Genomic DNA, 17,794 nt, shown 5'->3' on the forward strand with positions numbered 1-17,794 from the left:
TGATTTATTTTACAGAACATTGAAACACGGTTAAAGGTTTCTCTCCCTAGCGATCTCGGAACAGCACTTACAGATGGTGTTGTCCTCTGTCATCTGGCTAATCACGTGAGACCACGGTCGGTGCCCAGTATACATGTCCCGTCTCCAGCAGTGGTGAGTATTCTGAAGTCTAATGCTATCAAAAATGACAATATTAATGACAAATATGTCAAGCTTTTTTGTTAGAGTAAGGAAGTGAGCAATCGTTGCATTCAGACAATGGTGTAATTGAAATATTTTAGCCATAATTCAGCTGGTGTGTTCATATAACCCAATGTTTACATGTTCTTCATCAGCTTCTATTTTTATAAATTAATTCTTAGTTCCCCTGATGATCCAATAGGTGAATGTACTTTATGGTAAACCAGAATGATCAGAAACATGCGAAGATTGCCTGGTCTGTACTAATTAAGTTGGCATAGGATAGGGAGCACTACGGTTGACCTCAGCATCTGTGGGCCAGGTGACTCCTGCTGAAGATAGATATATAGAGAGAGAGACTTTGTGTGTGTGTTGTGTGCAGACTTTTAGATAGGATTAGGTTTGGTTGTGTAATCAAATAACCAGCTAATAATCATTGCTTGGGTTTACATGGGCACTTAGGTGATGTGCTGGAGGGGTTGCTAGTGTTTGTGGAACAGTGCGTGCGTGTTCAAGAGGGGAGAAAAAAGAAAATTAAATTATAGAAAATCCACATAGCTTCACTAGCCAATAAGTTTTCACTTGTTTTAAGCACTGCTGTGTTTGTTGAGATTAATACATCAGATGTGCTGATTTTAGTACCAGGCTATCAGTGGCATCACACTAGTATTTTTCAGTAATTTTAATCAAATTAAAATATAAGTCTAACAATGTTTTTCTTTACTTTCCAACTTTGGAATTCCCTCCCCAAACCCCTCTGCCTCTCTACCTCTCTCTTGTCCTTTAAAACACTCCTTAAAACCTGCCTCTTTGACCAAGCTACTTGTCTTAATATCTCCTTATGTGGCTCGGTATCAGATTTTGTTTGATCGCTTCTGTGAAGTGCCTTGGGATGTTTCACTACGTTAAAGGCGCTATATAAATGCAAGTTGTTGTTATTTCCCTTTCCTCCTCTGCTAATGACATTGACTTGCTCACTGAGGTACATTCTCCAGGGCTCCCTTTAGTGTATTGTTGCTGTTTAACAATACCTGTTTTAAAGAATCTCCAACGAAAAGTGTAATCAAATCTTTTTATAATTAATAATGCATAATGAGATTTCAGCTAGAAGATCCGAGAAGTTGATCTGGTATCTCAAAGCTTGGTGAGATCAACTCATGATGAGAACTGCTTTGCTGTTTCCCGCGTGACTATAATTGCAAGGATTGATTTGAATTTTAGGATTGCTTCTCGATGAATTTTTCTCCCCCACCTCATCCTTTTTCCAGTCCCCTCCTGCCCTCACTACCACATACTGTTCCTTGACTAAGTTTACTTGCTTTTTCCATTTCTGGTTGCAGCCCAAACTTACAATGGCAAAATGCAGACGAAATGTGGAGAACTTCCTAGAGGCTTGTAAGAGAATTGGTGTACCACAGGTATGTATGCTTCTATATTGCAATGGGTTATTTCATGTCTATTATTTAAAAATCTTGTATCAATGCTATTACACGATTGATTCTACCACTGTAGTGAGCCTCTAACACTGCTGATTTGGCACGGGCTAAACACATGATACCAATCAGATCTTTGGAAAAAGATTTCAACCTATGTACACCACTGTGACTCCAACTCAAGCATTTTAACCACTCTGCCCGTTCTCTATCCCTGCTTACTGCTCAAACCCTGGTCCCCTCACTCCCAGGACTTACCCCAAATACTCCAGCTCCACCATGAAATCTCATGGCATCAGGTCAAACATGGGGAAGGAAACCTCCTGCTGATTACCACCTACCGCCCTCCCGCAGCTGATGAATCAATCCTCCTCCATGTAGAACACCACTTGGAGGAAACACTGAGGGTAGCAAGAGCACAGAATGTAGTCTGGGTGGGGGACTCCAATGTCCATCACCAAGAGTGGCTCGGTAGCACCACTACTGACCGAGGTGGCCGAGTCCTGAAGGACATAGCTGCCAGACTTGGCCTGCGGCAGGTGGTGAGCAAACCAACACGAGGGAAAAACTTACTTGACCTTGTCCTCACCAATCTTAACTGTCGCAAATGCATCTGTCCATAACAGTATTGGTAGGAGTGACCACCGCACAGCCCTCGTGGAGACAAAGTCCCGTCTTCACACTGAGGACACCATCCAACGTGTTGTGTGGCACTACCACCGTGCCAAATGGGTTAGATTCAGAACAGATCTAGCAGCTCAAAACTGGGCATCCATGAGGCGCTGTGGGCCATCAGCAGCAGCAGAATTGTATCCCAGCACAATCTATAACCTCATGGCCCAGCATATTCCTCACTCTACCATTACCAACAAGCCAGTGGATCAACCCTGGTTTAATGAGTGTAGAAGGGCATGCCAGGAGCAGCACCAGGCATACCTAAAAATGAGGTGCCAACCTGGTGAAGCTACAACTCAGGACTACATGCATCCTAAACAGCGGAAGCAACATGCTATAGACAGAGCTAAGCGATTCCACAGTCAGCGGATCAGCTCAAAGCTCTGCAGTCCTGCCACATCGAGTTGTGAATGGTGGTGGACAATTAAAGAACTAACGGGAGGAGGAGGCTCTGCAAACATCTCCATCCTCAATGATGGCAGAGTCCAGCACTTGAGTGCAAAAGACAAGGCTGAAGCGTTTGCAACCATCTTCAGCCAGAAATGCCGAGTGGACGATATCCCCACCATCACAGAAGCCAGTCTTCAGCCAATTCGATTCACTCCATGTGATATCAAGAAACGGCTGAGTGCACTGGACACAGCAAAGGCTATGGGCCCTGACAATATCCTGGCTGTAATGCTGAAGACTTGTGCTCCAGAACTAGCTGCGCCTCTAGCCAAGCTGTTCCAGTACAGCTACAACAATGGCATCTACCCGACAATGTGGAAAATTGCCCAGGTATGTCCTGTCCACAAAAAGCAGGACAAATCCAATCCGGCCAATTACCGCCCCATCAGTCTACTCTCAATCATCAGCAAAGTGATGGAAGGTGTCATCGACAGTGCTATCAAGCGGCACTTACTCACCAATAACCTACTCACCGATGCTCAGTTTGGGTTCCGCCAGGACCACTCGGCTCCAGACCTCATTACAGCCTTGGTCCAAACATGGACAAAAAAGAGCTGAATTCCAGAGGTGAGGTGAGAGTGACTGCCCTTGACATCAAGGCAGTATTTGACCGAGTGTGGCACCAAGGAGCCCTAGTAAAATTGAAGTCAATGGGAATCAGGGGGAAAACTCTCGAGTGGCTGGAGTCATACCTAGCACAAAGGAAGATGGTAGTGGTTGTTGGAGGCCAATCATCTCAGCCCCTGGGCATTGCTGCAGGAGTTCCTCAGGGCAGTGTCCTAGGCCCAACCATCTTCAGCTGCTTCATCAATGACCTTCCCTCCATCATAAGGTCAGAAATGGGGATGTTCGCTGATTGCACAGTGTTCGGTTCCATTCGCAACCCCTCAAATAATGAAGCAGTCCGAGCCCGCATGCAGCAAGACCTGGACAACAGAGAGGCTTGGGCTGATAAGTGGCAAGTAACATTTGCGCCAGAGAAGTGCTAGGCAATGACCATCTCCAACAAGAGAGTCTAACCACCTCCCCTTGGCATTCAATGGCATTACCATCGCCGAATGCCCACCATCAACATCCTGGGGGTCACCATTGACCAGAAACTTAACTGGAATATAAATACTGTGGCTACAAGAGCAGGTCAGAGACTGGGTGTTCTGCGGCGAGTGACTCACCTCCTGACTCCCCAAAGTCTTTCCACCATCTACAAGGCACAAGTCAAGAGTGTGATGGAATACCCTCCACTTGCCTGGATGAGTGCAGCTCCAACAACACTCAAGAAGCTCGACACCATCCAGGGCAAAGCAGCCCACTTGATTGGCACCCCATCCCCCACCCTAAACATTCACTCCCTTCACCACCAGCGCACAGTGGCTGTGCAGTGTGTACCATCCACAGGATGCACTGCAGCAACTCGCCAAGGCTTCTTCAACAGCACCTCCCAAACCCGCAACCTCTACCACCTAGAAGGACAAGAGCAGCAGGTACATGGGAACAACACCACCTGCACGTTCCCCTCCAAGTCACACACCATCCCGACTTGGAAATATATCGCCGTTCCTTCATTGTTGCTGGGTCAAAATCCTGGAACTCCCTTCCTAACAGTGCTTTGGGAGGACCTTCACCACATGGACTGCAGCAGTTCAAGAAGGCGGCTCACCACCACCTTCTCAAGGGCAATTAGGGATGGGCAATAAATGCCGGCCACACCAGCGATGCCCACATCCCATGCCCTTCCTAAGAGCTCCAGCTCCCACTCTTTCCCATCTCCTCAAGCTAACCCCAAGTGCTTCATCTCAGATTCTTCCCATTTATTGAGATCTGTGCTGAAATCTGCAGTTCCAAATCCAGTACCTCTTTCCAATATTGCAGCTGACAGCCTCTGCCCTGAAAACTGCCCCTCCCCCACTATGACCAGCTCCCCTATCATACCATCTCCAGTGCTCAAATTCTCCCTCCCTGATATTGGGACTGTGAGCAACACTGCAGGAGGTCTTGTAGTTGCTGTTATTTCTGCTTTGATGTGGAGTTAATGTTGAATTTTAATTAGCCTCTATGGCCAGGGCTACTGATTTTAAGTGAGTGAATTAACATTCAGTTTTATTATTTCGGATTCTAAGGTTTTTGGTGTTTTGGGGGTTGAGTTGTGTGATTGAATCTATTTACAATTAGAACATTGATTTGAAGTGACTGAATAAATTGAATTTTGTTTTTAATTATATGGGTTTCTAGGATTTTTACTATAGTTTTGGGAATTAATTTTGTGACTCCATCCATTATTCCATGAAAACCATAAATCTGAGACATTAATTATGCCTTAACGAGTCTTTTTTTTAAAAAAAAACAATGTTTAGCTATAACCAAGCAATTTCTAAGCTGCATTATTGAATTCTGGAACTGGCGTTGGTGTGCACTGTGTATTCTAAATGTAAAGCATCCAAATTTACTGATTACAATTTTGTCTTTATATGTCTGCTTCTTTGACAGGTCTTTTATCAAAATATTTAATTTTTCTGTTAAAATAAACTGCTTGGAAGCTGTGAATTTCTGATCTAAAATTGGATTTTCAAGTCTTATGAGGATTTCTCTCACTTCAATATTCTGTGTTTTCAGTGGCCTGGGTCTCCTATCAAGTTTGAATTTTATTTTTGGTGGGGGGTGGAGAGGTGGGAAGGGGGGTGTGAGGGGGTTAATAGAGTTTTACGGCGGGTGACCTGATGAATCTTTTGCCTGCATATATACCTGCATGTGCTGAAAAAGCTTTCAATTCTCTAACAAATTATAACTTAACACACTTTGAAAGTATTTAGATCAGATCATAATATTTCTGCTTTCTGTAACATTTTTGACGCTGTGATTGGGCATGACAGCATATTGAACATAATGTTCTCTCAAATTAGAAATTTCACATACATACAACCCGCTTCAACTGAGAGAATAGAACAGCTCAGACCAAGAACAACCAAAATAGTGTTATGCAGGCTATATATTGAATATCCAGTGTATAGTGTGCATTTCCTGTAATTTTCACTGTTACGTCCTGTAACACTTTCCCTGTCCCACTTTGTTGATCATACCCCCATTGGACTAAAACAGCATATCTTGTGAATCACCATGAGCAATGCTGTGGGAGATCTTCTAGTATGTATGTATAGAGAGAGAATAAACTTAATAATTGTTGTAAAAATTCTGTGACCACATACTGTGTATCGACTAACCTGCAAACTACAGAAATTAACCTTGTACCCTAATACTCATTGCACAGTGCTGTAATCCTCAACTCCTTATGCGATTAAACTCTAAAACCTCCTCTGCCAGTGTGCATCACAATTGGATAACAGTAGAGTAATTATATAAATGCACTTAAAATTTATCATAAACAACATATTATAATTAACTCAAAGGATTCGGAGAATGTTCACGAAACACTTGTGGTTTATGATTTCAAATCATCCTCTTATGTCCGAGCATTGTGCCCCATTCCTTCATGCTTTTGTTAAATATATATATATATTGATCTGGTCTAAATTCCTGTTTAATGTTGCCATAAACGTTAAAAGACAGTATCCATCCTTATAACAGTTTATCACCAATGTTTTTATTAATTTGAAATAATATGCTACATTCCTAAGATTCGCTAGAGTCTTAAATTGTTCGTCGGTGATTCTTATTGGGTCTTGCTCAAAAATGTGCTGTAAAAATTAAAATCATAATAGTGGTTGTAAATGTTAAATATTTAGCATTTAAACATTGAGCAGCAAAGTTTCAAGTGGATCACAAAAGCTGGAATCAAGTGAATGTTTTTCATAAATAAAACAAGAGAGTGTGAGGTAAAAATATTGTTTCCCCCTTTTAACTTCCTCTGTATCATGTTCCCTGTCACAGGAAAGGAGGGTGACTTCCTTGCCGGCCTGTACCTAGTCTTCTTTGCAGCGAGCTGCTATCAGGTGTCCAAGTCACTATCCCTCTGAAATCCTCTCCCTGGAGTCTACTCATTGCTACTCACTTTGTCGGAAATCAGATGCAGAAGTGCTAACAGAACAGTTTTCATATGCAAAGTTTGCACCTAGCAGCAGTAACTTTTGTTTATTCTGTGAAAATTATAACACATTAAAACTTCAAACCATTTTTAAAAATCTAATTAAGACTACCTTTCTATAGACATGATGTTCAACTGATGATTGCATTCATCTTTTACCCTAGCCTTAATTAAACTCTTCCTTCTCACCATAAAGCCTCTTATCTTCCAAACACTTTTTCCAGAGAGGAATTTAGGAGTTTCCATTCCATTACTTTTATTAACTGTTACAATCATTACTTTTGCAGTAGGGGCAAGAAGAAAAGAGAAATGAGCATTTCTCAGTCTTTCCTTTCCCTGCTTCTTCTACAATGCAGTACCTGACATGTGGTGTTCCACAACACAGTCTGGCTGGCAACTAAAAATGCCCCAGCAGCGGCAAGTGGGCACTCATGATGCAGCCAAGATCGGAGATTGAAACCAGTTCTGTAACGACCACAGTAACTGGTCTGTCCTAGTGCTCAAACTCTAATTTGGATATAAGGATATAGTTTAAAAAGAGCAGCAGCAACCCGTTTCAATTTCTACTGCACAGAAGTTCAACTCTGTAAATTTTTTTCACTTAAACTGCCTTGGTAAATTGAAATAAATGGTCTAATAGATTTTCAAACGTTAAATCCACGAATCACGGTGCGACTCTATGAAAATCTCCCACAACAAGGAGGGAAAGATGAGGGCAGCTGGTAATCGGAAACTATATTTAAAATTAATGCTCCCTTTAAACTGGATACTGACTTTTGAAATTAATTTTGCATCCTGTGTTTACTGTGCACAGGTCTGAAATGGGGCAAAGATAAAAGTAATTCTAAGTAGATGTTGCATGCTGATTTTTCTCAACTAATTTTTCTCTATCGTTTCTCTCCTGCACTCACTGAAACATTGGAAGGATGACCTTTGCTCTTCATCTGATGTGCTCCAAGCCAACCTCCTCAGCACTCAAAAGACGGTTGACATGCTACTGACTTTGGGAGCAAGCATAACCAGTCCCGTTCTCGCCCCTCTCTCTGGTGGCCAGCTTGCAGGCTTTGCTCTCTTTTACATCAATGTGATGCTTCTGCTTTTTGCTCTGTACCATTGGGTCACTGTGTTCTGATTAGAAGAGAAAGTATGTTTAAGGGCAAGGGGAGAGAGAGACTGTACAAAGTGCTCTGTATTATTGGCCTTAGTTGAAAAAATTCCATAGAAAATGTTTCCAAGTACAGTCATGAGATTATTTTTAATAGAGATCTATGCTCAGACTCCTAAAATTTTGGAACAGAAGCCATTCACAGTGCCTTCATACCATTTCTCTTGACATTTAACAGATTTTGAAGTCAAGACTCCACTTTTTTTTTAAACTCGTATTCACTCCACTCCATAGACCCACTGTTTGACTGAAAAGTTTGTGCATTCTTGGCTGACATTATAAGCTGTTCTAACTAAAAAGCTCTTTAAATGATTGTCATGCCATCAGAAACACTTTGTGACTAATTTGTTAAATCAGATTAAAATATTCCCAAAAAAAAACAAGGCTGGTATTTACACTTTTGTTGGGGCTAGTTCTAAGGACCTGTTGTCTGATAGGAAATGGATCAAGCTGTTACTGTTAACATTAGTGAGACTTTCGACCCCCTTCCTGGACTACACCTCAGCTCCCAGAGGTGGAAAGTGCTTTAATGCCTTCAAAAAAATTTCCATTTTTAACTGGCCTACCAAACACTGGTTTCTTTTGAATATGTTTAACTGCCTGTGGCTGAATCTATTCTGTTAACATCAAGTTGTTAATCCTATCCTTCAGCCAGTCAGCTTTCACCTGCTGTGCTTTTTCAGGGTGGCTAGTGCAGAAGTTGGTGGTTGCAGAGGTATTGATTATCTTCGTGTACTGTGAATCTACTTTGCACTTGTGAACATGTGGAAGAAATTAAGTCTACAACACATGTCGTGTCCCTGCCTTCACTGCAGTAATACTACTACATATATATTACTGTTAAACTAAAACTGCTGAATAATTCAATTAAAACCCATAGCAAGGATGGATAGTTTCAGTAGCAATAAAATAATCTTATTGTTTTGTTTATTTCAGAGAACAGAATTGATTTTTAAAAATCTATGTTTAATTTTTGTATAGATCAAGTGTAATCACTATCTGCCTTTGGTCATGCCCCCATAGTTAATGTTTCACCACCTTAGAAAACAGATTAGCAAACGCAGACTGTTGTGGAACAATTTCCACCCGTTCTCCGGAAGTAAATGATGTCCATGTCATTCAGCTTAACGTTGTACAACAGAGAACATAATCAAAATTAATGTAGTATGGATTGGCTCATGTGGGAATAGACAAAGCCTTCCACTACAGAACCCTTGTGTTTTGTAAATTGTAGAACTTGCTCACTTTTCTCAGGGACAGGTACCTCACCTATCCAAATACATAATTAATACCGTAATTTTTTTTTGACATTTTTGATATCTTGTGATTTAAGCACTATTTTCTCAGAAAAAAATTACCTCACTGATACAAAGTTGAACGGCCTCCTTTTTCCTTTGCAATGAAACATTAAAGTTGATGATATTTGATATCACAAATCTTGAAAAGAAAGTCTTGCTTTTTATATAATGCCTTGTCTTGCTTGATGTTGTATAAACCAAGTGTTACTGCATCTTTAACGGTCAAGCACAACATTTTTTGTGTGAGTAGATGATTTTCATAACCGACTTCCAACTAACTTTGTTCATTAATTCATTTATGCTTATTTAACCGGTTATTTTCTTGCACAGCAATAAAGAAGGTATATGTTTTGCTAAATAGGCCTTCAAATTTTCACATTCAGTATTCAGACCAATGGATATTGTACTAAAGTTAGTGGCGACTAGCATCTGAAATTTGATGGCTGAAAGTAATTTTATGGTGGCCAGAAATAGTTGTACCAGATCTGACTTTATTTCTTCCATCCAAATCTACTTCATACACTTAATCACACCAAGTCTTACCCATGCTCTGTACCAAAGATGAAACCAGCCTGTAACTTTTTGCTAAAAAGCAAGTGTAAGAAATACTACAATTATGATTTGTGCACCACAATGTCCAATGATGTGAGGCATTAATTGAGACCTACGGAAATGATTGCCAAAAGGGCACAAGCCATTTTTATAATTAAATGCATTTCTCCAAATTTTGCCCTTTGTATCCCCACCCCTGTAGGGTATGGTTCAAATGGTGGTGCCCACCCTCGAGAACCTTGCCCAGATGGTGGTTGTTCCCGTGTGAGACTAGACAGTGAGTGTCAGCAGGATATTCAAACATAGGGGACCATCAAAGCTTGAACCAAGTCCTTTCTGCACCCACTGTCCACATGCATTCATTTCCAGCAGAATAGAAATCAAGAGTGGGAATGTTGGTCTGATTTATTTTTCATTTTTAGCCCAATCTCTGAGATCGATTCTAGCATCTCTGTTGCTGTTTGACTGAGATTGGCTAACTTTGAAGAAACAGCAGACAATATTCTGTCATAAAAAGTATCAATTTTCTAAAGAATTGAAAAGTATTTAAAATTCAAATGATTCTGAGGGAGTAATAAGGACTCACATGAGGATTCACACAAGATTTATGTTGGTTTTATGTAATATGGCAGGTGGGAATCTATAAACTGTTTAAATTAGTTTTTTAAAATACAACTTTTTAATTTATGAAAAATTGTCTACAGAAAAAGAAGTTTATATATAGAAATCTCCTGACCAAAACATTTGCTTTTCGATGACTTTTCCAATTCATATTGGTTTTTCATTTAACAATGAGGAGATACGCTACTGATAAAAATATAAAACCAATTCATTAAGGAGCTTTAAAGTATTTCTTCGTAGCGAAAAATTATGGATTCATACCACATGTTTTTTGTCAACTTTTTCCGAGGATTATTTTTCTACTTAATTGATTTTATTAAATTATTGTGCAGTATTTATATAAAACCAAGATTGCTAGAAATGATTTAACCATACAGTAGTTTTTACATATTTTAACACTGAGTCTGTCATTTTTCTTAACTGATTAGGAAAGGCATGAATAATAAATTTTCAACTGGTCTTACGATGGATAACCTTGACAGTCTGGATCACTACTTGATATTTTAGTCCAGGTCCTACCTGTTCTTACTATACAAAGTTATTTTCTGTGTAATGCATTCTGCAGATAAGTCTGGCATGAATTAACATTGAGATTCATCCTGGACATCTATTTGCTGCCTTCTAATTTTAAATAGGAATTTTACTCACGCATCACTATAATTGCTAAATTTAACATCTTGCATGTGGGCAAGAGGGTCAACTAATTATTTTAATCAACCCTAACCCAACACCATTTAAATTTTTTTTATCTTTCCTCACACATGCAGCAATACTTTTTACTTTCATTGAAGTTGGGAATGTAAATGCGCATCGAAAAATCACCCAGCTTAGAGCAAAATACAATTTTATTGCTTTTCTGCACTTTCATCACGTCAGTCACATTGTGGATCAGGTGCATGGAGATCAGAGTTAGTGCGTGAGGTTAAAGTTTTGTTGGTAGGATTGGTTAGGGATGGACTCTTGAAGTTACCATTGGCAACTGCAACCGCCCCCCCGCCCTCCTCCCACTTTGTTGCTGCTCGTCTACTTCCATCAATTCATTTGTACGCAAGCAGTTAGTGTTCACAAGTTAATTTTTATGTCTTATATTGTCATTTCGTTTCTCAGGTCTTCCATTTTTTTAAGTTTTATCTTTTTACATGTATGTCATTTGTTAATTTTGTTTTTCTCCCCTCTTTTTTTATTCCCCTCCCTTTCTCTTTTTTCATTTTGTTTAGGATCGATTATGTCTGCCCCTTCACATTCTAGAAGAGAAAGGACTGGCACAGGTAGCGGTGACTATAGAAACTCTGCTTGAGCTCGCCCCTACCAAACAGCACCATTTATCAACTGTCTAGAGACGACAAGTGATGGGCACCTCACCCAGGAAATACTGTAACAGCACAATAGAATATGCTCCAAGTTGCTCTCCATGGTGATCATATTTATCACACTCTTCTTTAGCATCTGCATGGTGACTTTCTGACTTGTCAGTTCTATCAGCCAGTTGCTAAACATGACTTTTTTGATCCCTCCATTCTGTTCCATTTCCAAAAAAGGCACCACTCCATTTGTTTTCCAACTTGAGTATCATAACCTGAATAGTTTTCATAGTAGCATTTAAAATGGCCGTACACTGCATGGAGTAGGCTTATTGACAGGCCCAGGAACTAGATCAAGAAATCGCCCTTCATGACTTTATCTAGTGAGTAGCTCAACTATGCATTGGATTTCTAATTTGACGTAGTTCAATGTTTTCCTGGTGGCCAGTAAGATAGAATTTAACTTGAATAGTCAGTACAATCTGAAACGTAAAGAGGAATAAGAAATTCACAATAAAGTTAGACGTAATAGTACAATTTTAGTTTGATTTCCAGACGTAAATAGGAGTAAAAAATTCACAACCAGCAGCAGAAGCTCTCGAGGTGTAAGAAAAAGATTCTTTTAACATTGCATATTCACTATCTGGTAGGAAATACTGAGAAGTTGCACAGTACATGAAAATCCAGTCAGCAGCTTTTTTTTAGAAATGGTGTATTTCACCGGTAGCTGAACCCCACTGAACACTGTACAGGTTCTTATAAGGGAATGTTACATGGTGTTTCTAGAAGTCCATTTCTAGAAATTATGCACTGACTACTTTTAAATGGATCAGTGCTGTATGAATTGTTCCAGATTTTGTTGCAGGGTTTTCTTTGACCTGGTTATATATTTTCAAGCACTATCACATAGATTTTCTTTCCATTGGCTTCATGTATGCAGTTTTTTTTAACCTATCTAAATGATTTAATTGTGGCTTCTAGAATTTACTATCCATATTTGTTAGATTATGTTTATTGAGTATACATTGTGTATCTATTTATTCATAGCACACAAGTATAATACAACCACGAAATAACCCCTGGTTGCTCAGCTGTACTTGAGTAATGTAGTGAATAGCACTTTATCATGAAGTCACATTGATGATGGTCAGTCAACTTCATGGCATCAGAAAGAAACCTAACTGTCTGAGTGTAGGCTTTCTACATGAATTATAGTACCTTCCACTACATTCTTGTTAATTTATGTGTCTATGTTTTTATTGATAGTATAAACTGAATATGCAGTGAGAAATAGTGGGATACAGAGTCCTTGTCAGTTTTATATGAGCACTTATCCATCCTTTTATGACTTAATTGGTTGTGGGCTATGACTTGAGAGTTTCCTTACTTAAGGAATAAATTGTGTGTCCACTGTTTCTCATAGTGTAATCTCTATTTAAACTTAAATGTACACTAGTAATGATTGTAAACCTAAAATGTTCAAACTTGCATATGATTGAATTATCCTTATAATCCATTTTTAAACCACTTGGATGCTAACACCAAACTTTTGTCATAATCTTTACCAAAGTGATTTCTTTTAACATTTCAGTGTGTTTTTTTTACTTAAAGCTTGGGATGGTTTTTAGGTGCCGTTTAGGTAGCTAGCAGGAGGGAATTCTGTTTTTTTTTCAACTTATGACCTGAACAGGTGGAGTTTTGCCTGCACTTTCCTTTTTGTGTAAATACATTCCATGTGTTCTAGTTTTTATATTCACATCCCTCAGAGTACAGCTTTGTTTCAAATTATACTGTTCTGATTTTGTTATACTGTATGTTTTTATGATATTGTTACTTAAGTTTCCATTTTTTGTCATTCAAGTCTACTAACCAGTATCTGATTGGTAGAAACGGGATTGACCTTTTATAAGTTACTTTGATCTGAGTTGAAAACAACGCAGGACCAGGTTAAAATCATTCACATTGTACAACTAAGCTGTACAAGCCCACTTCACTTACAGTAGTTTACCCCAGCCATTTTTCTTCTCCTTAAAACCTGCTAGGCAGAAAAGTACATAATTCTTGTTCACAGATAGTATCTGAAATAGCTAGGTGATCTGGACAGCTTGAATTACATCTTTCTGAGACAGTAGCCATTTGTTTGTGGGCCTGATTCCAACCCAGTAACACATCCTATAAAGCCAGACTCAAGTGAGGAAACAACTGAAAAAAAATGTTACTTTTTATTTGGTGGAGGCAGGCAGGGGTAAGGAACAGAGCGAGGAATAGAGCATGTTTTAAAATGAACCTTTGATTTGTAGTCCAGCATGGGAAAACATTATTTGGATTATATTCCCTGATTGTGTTACAGTGAGCTGGGGGAGGGGGGGTTAATTTTTGACTTGAGAATAACAGTAACAGGAAAATAAAAGGTGAAAAATTACAACTCAAAATATAGGAGAAGCAGCAGAGGGGAGTTTGGTGCACTCATCAAACCTGGCAATGTACCAGTAATGACTTAAGACCAGAATTCATATTCCCTCAATTTGAAGTAAAGCTCATCCTAAATTCATAGTAAATGGTACAAGATAGAATCTTGAGTTTGGGCAGCTCATTTTATCATTCTTTTGGTAAACTTAACTTGGAGGAACCATTGATAGTACTGGTTTAAGAAGGCATTTGTTTCATTTATCTTTACCATTCCCATACAAGTAAGTTACAAATCTCTTCTATGAAATGGGCGAGTTTTCAGAAAACTAGTGTAGTTTTGATCATCACTCATTTGGGCAAAATGAAGAAAATCATATATGGGCTCAGATCTTGTTCCAACATTGTGATCTTTTCTATTTATTATTCTGTATTCATGTACAAACATGTCACTTCATTGAGAACACATTCATCTAATGGAAACGGTGATAATTTCACAAGAGAAGTTAATGGTAAGAATATTTTAAAAATATGTGGCAAATATCATACTGCATTATAGTTTGATCAGATGAGAATTTCTTGAGGGACTCTTCAGTTGTATTCCAGTTTCTAAGTAAATTTATTGTATCTTGTTGCTTGCATCTACCCAAGAAGCACAGAGTCCTGTAAACATTTGAAGATGTTCTGATGTGCTTTTGCTGTGTATTGATATATTTTCCATTGTTTCAGACCTCTAATTCAAAAATTGCAAATTGTAAAAATGCAGCTGTCCAAATCGTGAAGATTTCTCTTATGTGCCACTACCAGAAATAATTGTGAAATGTTAAGTGCCTAATTAACTCCTATTCAGCAGGAAAATTCACGTTTAATCAATGAGAATTCACATTGACCTTTGAAAATAATTTGGTTCAGGGTTGGAACCTCTTTGATACCAGGATGGATGTGTATTCATACAATCTTTTGAAATGAACTGAGGTGCATCAGTTTGAGTTGACTTACTTTACTGCTGTCAGCCTTTTGAGCTGAAACAGATTGAAACTGACTCATGTGGGAACAAAGTAATGTACAAGGAAGAAAACTCCACTTCTGTAGCTGCCTGGAACCAGTACTTAAGTCTGTTGTGAACATGCATGGGCTACTGTGTGTTCAGTATAATTCTTGTTTGTCTTTCATTTGTACACTGTGTAAATACATTTGGTATTGTCGCTGCTCTCAGTATGGTCATTTGTACACAGTATTGGATGTTTTACGTGCACAATTTTCTCCTTTTAAAAATTATATAAATATTATAGTTCCTCTGCAGAGAGCAATTAGATCTGTTTCATGTGTGTATTTTTACAGCTGGAGAGAGACTGGATATGTATTGTGTTTAAACTGTTTTCTATGGTAGACTTGTACTGAAAACGTGGAGACCTTGGCTTTGATTATATTGTGTAGATATTTGTCATGTAAAAAGAAAAGGCGTGTTTGTCAACTCCCAGCTTTGCTGTAACTGTTTCCTTTGTACATATGTATAACATACAGCATATGTTTATGAGGCTTTTGTGATGAATAAACACTGTACATTAGAATTAGCCTGAAGATGTGCGTGTTCTACTGTTTTTTCCTTCGGATAGTATCATAGTCCTTTCCTCATTACAAAACTACTGAATGCATATTCACTTATTTTTGGAAATGAAAAAAGCTTGCAAAAGTAAGGACACTGATTCACTGTAGTGTATTGGAAAAATCTTAACACTCTGGCCCAGATTTAGCTGCGGACTAGAATTAAGATTTCCTCCCAGCGGCTTTATCGGGGTCAAGAATCGGCATTTGTAATTTACTTTCTATTGAACATGAATTTATAACTCAAAGCTGCATATGCACACAATGAAAAGCTCACAAAAACATGTAAGAGTTGACTTCTAATATAATTTATTAATTTAAAAGAAAAGGTACAAACACTGATCAACTATTCGTTATAAAATGTTTAATTTGGTTTCGCAAAGAGCGGAGGTAAGGATGGTCAGTACATTTCTGCTATACTGTATATCCTTAAACATTTTAGAATCAACTAATTCTAAATAAGGCTTCTGAGAAGATTCTTTAAATCCATTTGTGTGTCCTTTACGACCTAACATACTGCTCCAGTTGTGTCCACTATATGCATTTGAAGAAAATTAGTTATGCAATTCATTATATAAATCAAAAACTGTCCAATCGAATCAACGTAGACAAAAATTCAAGTAATACACATAATATGCATTTGAGGGAAAGAAACTGACCAAATTTATCCAACAGTGGCCATCTGGATAAAGACAAGTTTTCCTTAGAGGTGCCACAGCAAAATCTGTATTTGACTTAAAACATCTGCACGGGTTTGTCTTTTTTTTAGCCTTTTCAGTTTCTGCTGTTACAGATGCTTGTATCTTTCTTCCTGATTTTTTTTTTTTCTCCTCCATTGTTCTGACAGACATACATCTTTATACAGATCCTCTAACCTGGAAGAATGGGCTGATGAACAGAACTTTTTATGAAGCTCAATTATGATAGTTTCTACCTTATTTGGAAATGAGATGGGGTGTTTTTAAAAACAATTGACAGTGATGAAATTATATGTAGACTCTGAATACCATTCATGTTCTGACAGCGTAGATTCAAAAGATTTAAATACACAACTTGAATTTTTGTCTGTGTTGATTCGATTGGACAGTTTTTGATTTATATAGTGAATTGGATAACTAAATTTTCACACATGAGCTGCTTGATTAAATTGTAGCTGGGTATATCAAAGCTGTAACAAGTAGCCAGTCGATGTTGATAGTTTGGTTACAGTAGGTCCATTTTTGAAAGGAATGAAGAGTCTGATGAAGTCCCTGCTGAAATTCTAATTCATTTCATTTATTTCTAATCTGTATGGATAGCCAATAGTTAAGTGATCAAATATTGGCGTTCTTGACTGTTCTTAATCAAGACCACTGCAGAGACTAATCCTGCTCTACAGAAATAGACTTTGGGGGTGAAATTTCTTCTGCTAATAATTGTAGATAGAATGTCAGTGAGTGACCTCTCCTGAAAAGTACACGTGCGGACAGTGGGTGAGAACAGAACTGGACTTTGTCAGCAGCCTATATGGTAGTGGCAGCAATCACTGGGCACATACATTAAGAGTGATCATTTAAGCAAAGTACCAGAAAGCAGTTGCCAGCTGGGGAACTGTACCCTAGGAACAGTCAGCATCTTGGGGGGGTGGTAAATTGTTTTTCCAGGGTGAAGAATGTAATAGTTTTTAACTTATTATGATAAGCACTTGATTTTTTAAAAATTGCAACTTTATTCAGTCAATACAACTTAACTCAGTAAAATTTGCTTTTTCAATTGGTCTGTATTGTCGAGTAATAACCTTTACATTTTGACAGAAAATAAATCATTAGATGGATGCTGAAAATATGTAGAAAGAAATGGCTTAATTTCTTCTTATCGGCCTCCTTTTCCTTTTCCCTTTCCCTTTCCCTTTCCCTTTCCTTTTCCTTCTTTCTTTTTAATGTATTTGTAGATTCCGATCCCTCTGCGAACCATGACCCCTCGCCACCATGATTGGAGCTGTGGGGGAAAAAGATAAGTGTCTCATACAAAGGAAAATCAAGGGATTTCTGTAGGATTGTCCGATCCCAGTAAAGATTAAAAACAAGGTACTT

General features: G+C 38.5%; 3 protein-coding genes across 11 annotated transcripts in view; 2 read left to right on the forward strand and 1 right to left on the reverse strand.

Annotated features, from left to right (window-relative positions):
* Positions 1 to 15,691, forward strand: part of lrch3 (leucine-rich repeats and calponin homology (CH) domain containing 3) — a 124,492-nt gene extending 108,801 nt beyond the window's left edge. For 7 of the 8 annotated variants that reach the window (XM_067995169.1, XM_067995172.1, XM_067995170.1 and 4 more), the window contains 3 exons: positions 16 to 153; positions 1,521 to 1,598; positions 7,700 to 9,349. In XM_067995169.1, the coding sequence (XP_067851270.1) occupies positions 16 to 153; positions 1,521 to 1,598; positions 7,700 to 7,906 (423 nt within the window). In that variant the 3' untranslated portion in view covers positions 7,907 to 9,349. Of the gene's footprint in view, positions 1 to 15; positions 154 to 1,520; positions 1,599 to 7,699; positions 9,350 to 11,627 lie in introns of those variants that run through there. The other variant, XM_067995171.1, reaches the window with a different exon arrangement.
* rpl35a (ribosomal protein L35a) overlaps positions 1 to 17,794 on the forward strand; it is a 290,790-nt gene that overhangs the window by 233,867 nt on the left and 39,129 nt on the right. The gene's annotated exons all lie outside the window — the stretch shown is intronic.
* The window catches only part of iqcg (IQ motif containing G), a 35,916-nt gene continuing 34,136 nt past the window's right edge, over positions 16,015 to 17,794 (reverse strand). For both annotated transcript variants that reach the window (XM_067994623.1, XM_067994622.1), the window contains one exon: positions 16,015 to 17,699. In XM_067994623.1, the coding sequence (XP_067850724.1) occupies positions 17,574 to 17,699 (126 nt within the window). In that variant the 3' untranslated portion in view covers positions 16,015 to 17,573. The remainder of the gene's footprint in view (positions 17,700 to 17,794) is intronic.

The sequence above is a fragment of the Heptranchias perlo genome, chromosome 13 (genome assembly GCF_035084215.1).
Source record: "Heptranchias perlo isolate sHepPer1 chromosome 13, sHepPer1.hap1, whole genome shotgun sequence".
NCBI classification, from domain to species: domain Eukaryota; kingdom Metazoa; phylum Chordata; class Chondrichthyes; order Hexanchiformes; family Hexanchidae; genus Heptranchias; species Heptranchias perlo.